The sequence below is a fragment of the Lolium rigidum genome, chromosome 4 (assembly GCF_022539505.1).
Source record: "Lolium rigidum isolate FL_2022 chromosome 4, APGP_CSIRO_Lrig_0.1, whole genome shotgun sequence".
In the NCBI taxonomy this organism is placed as follows: domain Eukaryota; kingdom Viridiplantae; phylum Streptophyta; class Magnoliopsida; order Poales; family Poaceae; genus Lolium; species Lolium rigidum.
The window spans coordinates 34,455,819-34,466,016 of NC_061511.1; the positions used below are offsets into that span (position 1 = coordinate 34,455,819).

At 43.0% G+C, this 10,198-nt stretch overlaps 1 protein-coding gene across 1 annotated transcript; it reads left to right on the forward strand.

Annotated features, from left to right (window-relative positions):
- The first annotated feature begins 328 nt into the window (after positions 1–328).
- Positions 329–8,475, forward strand: LOC124707265 (6-phosphofructo-2-kinase/fructose-2,6-bisphosphatase-like). Its single transcript, XM_047238930.1, has 23 exons — positions 329–571; positions 672–735; positions 1,026–1,324; positions 2,107–2,316; positions 2,843–3,049; positions 3,326–3,418; positions 3,837–3,935; positions 4,027–4,056; positions 4,713–4,766; positions 5,182–5,235; positions 5,303–5,380; positions 5,580–5,671; positions 5,746–5,803; positions 5,919–5,993; positions 6,247–6,294; positions 6,513–6,610; positions 6,791–6,866; positions 7,013–7,075; positions 7,164–7,255; positions 7,574–7,642; positions 7,793–7,856; positions 7,929–7,994; positions 8,096–8,475. The coding sequence occupies exons 1-23, from the start codon at positions 329–331 to the stop codon at positions 8,171–8,173; spliced, it is 2,310 nt and encodes a 769-aa protein (XP_047094886.1). The 3' UTR covers positions 8,174–8,475.
- Positions 8,476–10,198: the final 1,723 nt, after the last annotated feature.

The window sequence follows — 10,198 nt, forward strand, 5'->3', positions numbered from 1 at the left end:
AGGAGAATTGGAGTCGCGATATCATGGTCGAATTTAGATTTATGTTTTCGTGATTATAGTTTCCTTCTCCGTTTCCTTCCGTCGACTCGACGGCGAGAGCGGCCGCGCCGCCGGCGCGCCGCCACGTCCACAGGAAAGCCGCGGCCGCCGCTGCCAGGCGGGCCCCACATTCTATCCTGCGAGCTCCGTCCGAGGCCTCGGAGTCCGCACCCGCGCCACCACCACCACTCCAATCGCTCTCCCTCCCGAATCCCCAATCGAGAGATAAACCACCACCGTCACACGCTCCACTCTCACCTCACGCACACACTCCGCGCGCACCGCAGCCATGGGCACGTCGGGGTCCAAGGGCATGGACGGCGTCGGGGGCGCCGGCGGGGCCGCGCTCCCCGGCGACGGCGGAGTGGACGGGGACGAGGGCAGCGCCGGCCGCGCGGTCACGGGGTCGTGGCACGGCGGCGCGCAGCTCTACGTCTCGCTCAAGATGGAGAAGGCGCGGATCATCGGCGACCTCGTGCCGCACGTCTACGGCTCCGAGCCCATCATCGGCTCATGGGACCCCGCCCACGCCGTACGCACCCGCCACCCGCCCCTGGCTGCTACTCCTGTGCTCCCACGCTTGCTGGTTCTGGTTTACATTGTGACGGAGGATTTGGTTTCGGTTTTTGCAGCTCCCGATGGAGAGGGAGCTGGCGTCCATGTGGGAGCTCAGCTTCGTCGTGCCGCCAGACCATGGTATGCACGCTACCTACTTACCAGCCCTTTCTGCACTTTTGAGTACTCTTTATTTACTAACGGTATGATTTTACTGATCCCATCTGATGGATTAAAACTTGGGGAAGCTGACTGACCTCCCAGCTGTAGCAATTTAACCAAAAACCTGCAGGAGTTTGTTTGGTAGAATAGTTAGTTGTCCCAGTTATTAAAACTTAAAAGCAAGTGTTCAGTTCAACTTCTGCGAACTCTGCTGCAAATCGCTGAACCCCATTGTTCCTGATGATCACAACCTGTGCAATTTGCTGCAGAAACACTCGACTTCAAGTTCCTGCTCAAGCCCAAGGATGCGGCCACCCCCTGCATCATCGAGGAAGGGCCCACACGGCTTCTCACCGGGGGAATGCTCGAGGGTGACGTGAGGCTTGCAAACTTCAGGATTAATGGAGACGACGAGCCGCATGAGTTCAGGGTGTTCAACAAGGCCGACATCGTGTCTCCGCTTGAGCTTGCCGCAAGCTGGAGGGTGTACAAGGAGAACTTCCAGCCTTCCATGGTCCGGGGAATCCCTGACGTCAGTATAAATGAAGCACCCGCTCATGCGACCGAGGTGAGAAGTGTAGTCAAAATGAGTGCCTGGCTTTGAGTTTTGCCATGCTCTTATGCTTCTCTATTATGCTTGCATTTCATTGTACTGTTACTGTATAACCATTCTGCTTGAATCACTAGTTCATTGGTATCCAAGGTTTCTATCAAGTCAACAAGTACACACAAAATGATGACGCATGAATGATTTTTACTTCTTCATTTAAAGTTCAATTTTAGGCATGCGGTTTTCTGAAATCCGGAATGTGATATGTCCATAACATATCTCTAAGAGAGAAAAATTAACAGTCCAAATGATCACAGGAGAGCTGATTTTTCGCATCTTCTTGCCTTTTGATAGCCTTCTTTGTGCTATCTTATAACTGCAATTGCTTAAGATAATCTGCACACTAAAAAAATACTCCCTCTGTTCCATTCTATAGTGCCTATTGTTTTTTGGCACGGAAATTAGCGCAAGTGTATTTTTTACACAAGACCCCTAGCTAAACGATTTGAGATCAACGTAAAATTTGGGAAATCCATATATTCCTAACTTACCATAATAAATTAGGGAGCTGGACGATTTGGGAGCTGAACGGGGAGGGGGTAATTGAAAAAAAGCTAAGCTAGAACCTTATATTCTGAAATAAATGCCAGAAATCTATAGGCACTATAGAAAGGAACGGAGGGAGTAATACGTTATAATATTTCCTCTTATTTTACTAGTTAGTTTAATACTTGCATGAGTTTCAATGCTAATAGCAGCTAGTTGGCCTTGTGGTCACCTTTTTTCTGTCGTGCCTGCAGGATGGATCTGGTTCTAGTCTGGAGCTTGACTTAGAACATTATGTTGTTCCAACACCAACTGCGCCACCAACTGAATATGCAGCAAACCTTGCTGCAACCCCAGCATCCTTAACTCAACCCAGCATATGGACAAATGATATACCTCTTAGTGATGGTATTCAGAGTCCAAGTGCTTCTGCAGATTTTCAAGATCATAGTGACCACAATAAAGTAAGATGTTATCTAGAAAAGTTGGTATGCTAAAATGTTGGTTGTACTATTCCCTCCGATCCAAATTACTTGTCGCGGATTTAGGAAAAATGTTGTCTAAAATATGTCTAGGTTCATTCAATCTGCGACAAGTAATTTGGACCGGAGGAAGTATTATTATTTAATTGTGTTGTACTTAAAGAAAGGGTCTGACCAGGGTCTGATGCATCAGTTTCTGGTTGATATATAACTGCTCCATATCCATTTTCTCACTTCTATAATGAACTTAATGTTCCCTGAATTGATCCTCCAACCAATAATGAACTAGTATGGTTTAGTTTTTTTTATCATTTTATATAATGAATCATGATTTTTGTTAAGTTACATCTAATTCATATCCATTACTTTCTTTTGAAGTGCAAGTGTTTTTGTTTCATACTATCGTATTGCAGAGTTATGCACAATCAAGTATATGATTCATGTATTTATGCGAACCAAAGTTAGTGTTCTAAAAGAGCCATGCCACATTATTTTGGTCCTTTTGTAGGATACTGAGGCCCCAGTAGCAGATTCTTCTAAGAAGTTACAAGTTTCTGGAATGGTAGAGTCAAAATCAGTTGGTACCTTAATACAATTGCAAAACCAGGACAGGCAAAAGGGACTTTATGTTGACAGGGGTGTTGTCTCTCCTAAGCTTGGCAAATCATTTAGTGCATGTTCCCTGGCATCTGGCCTTAATTTTGGATCAACAAAGGTCAGTATTGTCCATATCCTCAACTAGTAGGAGGTAACAAAAGAAAACTGAAATAATTAGGAACACGGTTGTGTATGGGTTGATGCTATACCCTGAGTACATGGTGTATTAAGTGCCTGAATCACAATTATAAATTTCTATAGACTCGGTTGAAATTGTGGAACAGGTGTCTGTAAGCACAACTATAAACCATTAATTCATTATTCTTTGATGTAGTTAAATAAATATTACAACAGGTTAGCTGATTCTTCTTTCTTATCGTTGACATATTTGAAGGCCATGCCAGAAGCAGCCGGAGCTGTTGCAGCTGCAGCTGTAGCTGATAGGTTGCATGGATCAAAGGAGGACAGGAAACTGGCTATTGTTTTGGTAAACTAATATACTTCTGTTGCAGCTGTTAATTGTTTTTCATCTCTTATATTAATATTGAAAGCTAATGTGGTAGTATGAGTTTATGATCACCGCATACCATGACAAAATATTTGATTTGCATTGTTGTTACATAGTACCCAGTACCTACCATATCCTTCTATCATGATTTCATTGTTTATTAACAAAGAAGCGAATCAATGGATATGCACTTTCATGTTTATAGTGTAATCAGGGAGACGTGATAACTAGCCATTAGGATGGCCTGTGATGGATTATGATTTGCTTGCTGCCGAGCATATTTGTCATCTTTTATTAAGATTTATTACTGTTTGTGCTTCAGCATATTCATATATTGTTAGTCATTGCTTCTTCGGAAAGGTCAATTGTTCATCTGAAAATGTCTACTCATAATTAGGTTGGCCTACCAGCCCGTGGTAAAACCTTCACTGCAGTTAAGCTTACTAGGTACCTTCGTTGGCTAGGTCATGAAACAAAACACTTCAACGTTGGAAAGGTGAGAGGGTATTATCTTGCACAAACAGAACATATTCTTGGATTACTGCAAAATGAACTGAACTCTGTGTTGGTTGAAACTTGATGTGTAGTACCGCCGTCTGAAGCATGGAGCAAATCAGGTACTAAGAACTGTCATTTGCTACAATTATTTTCACATGTTTTTGTTCAACTATATGCCATTTTTTAAACATTGCACAGTATTTAATTTTCAAGTTACTCTATATCTATATTTGCTTTTGTACATCACTATTGTATCAATATCAGTAATCGTTATCACGCCTATCTTATGCTCGGATTATTCATCATTCACGACATGCTTGGCAAGCCATATGAAGGAAATGACTTTTAATATCAGTAATTGTTATCATGGCCAGCTTATGCTTGGGTTATTCATCATTCATTACATGCTTGGCAAGCCATATAAAGGAAATGACTTTTAACATTCTTATAGTGATGTATATGTAGGGGTAGTGGCCATCCAACAATTTTCTCAGTAAACATCGAATCTCACCAACTAGCCGTTTACTGAATATGTTTGCTCATTGGTTGAGCAAGTCAATGCATACTCTTTTTTTCTCCGCACTTCTATCTGCACTGATACTGTACACATGAATACATGGTTGCCCTGATTCTTGTCATAGTACTGCTTGTTCACATGATATCTTGTATATCTGGATTTCTGCAATTTAGTTTCTTTAGCCAATGTCAGCAAAACCATATTCCTTTACCATAGAGAAGTGAGAAATCTAATAATTTTATAGTTTCATTCGTTCAGTCTGCAGACTTTTTCCGTCCTGATAACCAAGAAGGGATTGAGGCACGTAATGAGGTTAGCATGCTTTGTTCTACAGTTCGTTTCTAAGTACACTCTAAATTGTATAGACTCTTCATGTTCACAAATATATGCCGTTCAATGCTTCTAAGATGAGTGCCTCACAATTTTCACTATACCATCTCATTTAACAACTCCTTTTATTAACATATTTAGATAATTTATAATGCTACAATGGTAGTTTTGAACTTAATCCTCATGATAGGCTAGATCAACATTTCTTGTAAATAGGAGTAGGATGCTACTATTTGTTTCAGAAAATATTGCAGTCCTGCTTTCAATTCAACAAACTATATCTGAGAGGTAAACATTTGATTGGCTGACAACCAGACCCATGAGACGAATATTAACATTAAAGTGATTGCTGCGGTTCAACAAATTTATCCTTTTTTATTCTGTCCGCCATGTTTAGGTGGCTGCTTTAGCAATGGAAGACATGATAGACTGGATGCACGGAGGAGGCCAGGTAAGCTGATGTTACACAGCCTGCTAATAATGTAATGTTCCTTCTGACCAGTTCCAGTTTTGTTTAGGTTGGTATATTTGATGCAACAAACAGCACAAGCAAAAGAAGATATATGCTAATGAAGATGGCTGAAGGGAACTGTAAGGTAATTCACACTTGCACGGTATACATGGTCCGCTGACCTTTCTTCCAGAAGCATCTTGAGCTAAAATTGATTGTAGCTGATTGAAATTAAAATAATACTGTCATACTATTGGCAGTTTGTGGTTTAGTTTAATTGTCCTTTTGTGCATTTGATGCATTTCTATTACGCATTGCTTGCTAACACAATTCATTCTCTACAGATAATATTTCTGGAGACAATATGTAACGATCGAAACATAATCGAAAGGAACGTACGCCTTAAAATTCAGCAAAGTCCTGACTATGCTGATCAGTTAGGAACCGACAACCCCTCAACTTTCCCTCAAAAGATAATATCCATGAACTTATTCCCATGTAATTTTGTAGGCCAGACTATGAAGCTGGACTGCAGGATTTCCTTGAACGTCTGACAAACTATGAGAAGGTCTCAAATTTTCAATGCTCAACAAGTTATATTCTGTTGTAGTGCTGCATGCGAAATGAAAATTTTGAGCTCTGTGAACTATATAATGTTGAATCAAGTAGGATTGCTCTTGCAGGTCTACGAGCCAGTGGAGGAAGGTTCTTATATCAAAATGATTGATATGGTAAAAGGGGAGGGTGGTCAGTTACAGGTAACAGACATGATCTTCCTGGCTACCCTGTTGTCCTGTAAAAGGGGTATTCAGTTACTAAGTCTTATATTTACAAGGCACAAGATAGGTTCTGACCTGTTATATCTCAAACTGTACTAGGGTTCATTCATTACACAAAACCGAGCATTTTCCTTGAGTTATGTTCTCATGGGCTTCTAGCTTTTGAAACTTGTGGTGCCAAATTTGTTTAGTACTTCGTTGAATTTCTGAACTTTTTGCCACCTTGTTCCAGGTGAACAATATCAGCGGCTATCTCCCTGGCCGTATTGTCTTTTTCTTGGTACGTACTTCAATGCTTAGTTGCTTACACTATAAATTTGAACCTGATTGCAGTTTCCGGAAAAAGCATAATATCAGCCTAATATTGAAATGCCCATATTATAGCGTTACCTCAAATTTATTTGGAGGAGTGTTTCACAATAAATTTGGTTAATGCCAGAGCATTATCACTTGTGAATTTTAATTGGTGACATGTCTTTTCTCAATATGCGACTACAGGTGAACTCTCATCTTGCGCCTCGGCCTATTTTGCTTACCAGGCATGGTGAGAGTTTGCATAATGTCAGAGGAAGGGTTGGTGGTGACACGGTCCTGAGGTTTGCTTCTATGAACATTAATATGTTACTTTCAGATGATACTTATATATATGTATATATGTGGAATTTCTAATTATTTTACTTGTCAAGGAAGTATCATGCAGAATCATTTATCTTCTGGGAATTAGCCTAGCTATTCACCTAACAAACTCCACTTCAATGTGGCTGATAATTATGCAGCGAAGACGGAGAACTTTATGCCAAGAAACTAGCCAACTTTATTGAGAAGCGCCTAAAGTCTGAGAAAACTGCAACTGTAAGTAATTCCATTGAATTGAGTTACACTTGCAGGAGCAACATTGTTGTCAGTATTTACTTTAAAAGAGACAATGTTTTCGATCCTATGAAGTGAGCTAACAGAGCCTCTTGCTTTCATTTGTGTTTGTGTTTTATGCTGTTTAGATTTGGACCAGCACTCTACAGAGAACAATTTTGACAGCTACTCCAATTGTTGGATTTCCAAAGGTACTTCCTTGAATGTTTATGATTTGGTTTACAAACCTCTTGCTATCTACAAGCATGTATCCTGATGAACGTTGACCCTTGTTGGCAGATACAATGGCGTGCACTTGATGAGATCAATTCTGGTGTGTGTGATGGGATGACATATGAAGAGATAAAGAAAATTATGCCTGAGGAATACGAGTATGTAGTCCTCTCTTATTTTCGCAACAATTGTTCCGTAATATCTTATTGGATTTATATACAATGCCGTGCCATTTTGTTAATTATCATGCTGCAAAGCTATGTTATTTTCCGTATTAATCATAGCATGCTAAAAACTAGAAGTTACACTAGACATTTCAACATGTATGAGTTGCAAAACCGAGCTGACTATATATAACTGCACATTGCATAATTTCTTCAACAAAGCATTAGATTAACCTTTTCATAATTATTATATATTTACATCTGAAAACACTGTTGTAATGTTTTGTAATATACTGTGCAACTTGCAACCAGGTCACGCAAGAAGGACAAGCTGAGATATCGCTACCCCCGTGGGGAATCTTACCTTGATGTGATTCAGAGGTTAAAAAAAAATCTCACTGAATTGTTCAGAAATGCTACTTATTATTACTAGAATTTGAAAACACAAAACTATGGGAAAGAAAACATGTTCTGTTATTACCTTCACGGCTCCACCCTAACTCATGTGCTGTACTATTTAACTATCCTCAGGTTGGAACCTGTCATCATCGAGCTGGAGCGCCAGCGAGCACCAGTGGTTGTAATATCCCACCAGGTAAATTGCTATAGTTGATGAAACAAGTCCTGTGTAGAAACACTGATCTTGAATTGCTTACCCTATTTATAGGCCGTATTGCGAGCGCTGTACTCGTATTTTGCCGACAGGCCTTTGAGGGAAGTTCCAGACATGGAGGTAACATGGGACATTTTTATCTTTTGTCATTGCTCAATGCTGTATTGAAAACTCTCAGAAACATTGCTGAACCAAATCAATCTCTTTGTAATGTAATCTAGATGCCACTCCATACCATAATCGAGATACAAATGGGCGTCACCGGCGTCGAGGAGAAGAGGTACAAGCTCATGGATTGAGAAATTGAGATGCAGCTAGGCTCGGCAGAACAACAAGTTTCAAATTCTCTGTTCAAGATACAACAGTACATATATGATACGGTTAACTCAGTATAGTTACCAACTTCTCATCCTTCTCCGGATGGTGTAAAACTAACCCCTCCGGTGTAAAATATTCGACCAAAAATACCTGCTGGTCACTGTAAAGAAAACATATACTGCTAAATGCTAATATTATGGGTATACTGTAAAAAAATACATACCACTCCTGCCGGCCCTAAATACTTGTCATAGGTTCAATGAATCGAGACACATTTTAGATATACTGTTGTTAAAAAGTAAGAGCATCTCCAGCCGTCTCCCCGACAAGGTCCCCAGGACGCGTTTTGTCATCCGGATGGACGAAAACGGTCTAGTCGCGCCCCCGGTTCCTCGTTTTCGTCCGGATTAGGCCTTTCATCCGTCCGGAGAGCCCAGACCATCCCCGACCCCGGGGAGCGCTCGGGGACTCCGGACGAGAGAAAATCGCGGGAACCGTCTGGTGGCCCCGACCTGTCGGCGACAATGGCCTGGGTTTCTACGGCAATACCCTCGTCTTCCCGATCTACGGGACTACCCTCGTCTTCTCGATCTACGGCAGCACCCTCGTCGAACGAAAGCTTTGAACTCTCAAGTGGTGCAACATACACAAATTATATATAATTCAAATAAAATTACATATAAAAACTTTAAAACAAACTTAAACTACTTCTTCTTCCTAGATGGCCCCGCCTCATCGTCGTGGTGGCGACGCTTCCGGCTCGTCACCTCCTCATCGGAGGAAGTTGAGTCCTCCTCGTCGTCAGCGTCCTCAGCCTCTTCGTCCTCCTCCTGCTCCTCCTCCTCTTCCTCGGCCTCTTCGTCCTCCTCCTCGTCGTCATCCCAATCGTTCTCGCTGGCCGGGGGGGGGGAATCGTCGCTGCTGGACGATGCAGCTTGATCCCACCAATGGCGCCATCCAGGCGGTTTTCCCTCGTTGTCGGTGTCCGATGGCCAAGAGAGATTGCTCATGGTTGACAGAGGATGGTGAGGAGAGAATAGATGAATGGCGTCGGCCGTCGGGAACCATATATGTAGGTCTCTCGACGAAGAGAGCGGCGGTTGCTCTTCCGCGGAATTCGTGCTCCATTACGGCGGTTCTCGCGACGAGGCCACTGCGATGGTTCCCGACGAGACATTTGGGCTCCCCAGACCACTTTGCGGACCATTTACGGCGGTTCAACGCGTCGAGGCCACTCCGACGGTTCCCCTTCCCGGCGACTGCACCGTCGATATGCACGCGGTGGGTGAGCGTCAGCATGCGACCATGGGCTCGCCGCTGGGAAAATGGGCCTCCGAGGCCACAAAATACATCCATCCGGCGCTAAATAGCGCCGGATTTCGGCCTAGGGAGCCCCAACGGCTGGGATGCTCTAAGGAATGTAGATTCATCCTGGAACTCAAGTCCAAGAATTTATTCCTTGTGCTCCTTTATTTCCCTGTGGCTGATGTCATGGAGGAAATGTACCATCACCACCTCACTGCTCATGAGTTGGACTATGGAGCCACGAGACCTACTACCAAGCTAAGCCTCGAACCGTCTTGTCCTGCTGTGCTGTTCCCATATCCCATGTGAGGACACGAAGGAGTTTCAGTTTCTTGCCCCAGAAACTCGGCTCGCCATGGCGCGGTGCTCCGCAGTGTGCCAAAACCTCCCCTGATTTCGTGCGGCATCTGCGAACCTTGTAGGGGGTAGACGGACGTATGCCTGCCTGGCTGGTCGCCACAAGTTGCCAATAGTTTTTGTTACCAAAAGGCGACGTTTGACGAAGTTGGTGAGCTTCGAGCAAGCTGATGCGTCACTGGCATGTGGGGTATGTCGAAAACGAAGGGCGGCAACGAGTTCTTTAAAGATCGATATACTGAAGAGAATCGAATTTGCAACTTGTGACTACCTTCGGATATATATAGTCCAGTCACTAGAGTGCCACCACTGTGTACGTAGGCATTAACCAGCGTTCAGCAGCC

Coding starts and splice junctions, on each gene's coding strand:
- LOC124707265 (XM_047238930.1), top strand. CDS start 329: ATGGGCACGTCGGGGTCCAAGGGCATGGACGGCGTCGGGGGCGCCGGC. Junction 2,317..2,842: donor ATCATAGTGACCACAATAAA/GTAAGATGTTAT, acceptor GTCCTTTTGTAG/GATACTGAGGCCCCAGTAGC. Junction 3,050..3,325: donor TTAATTTTGGATCAACAAAG/GTCAGTATTGTC, acceptor ACATATTTGAAG/GCCATGCCAGAAGCAGCCGG.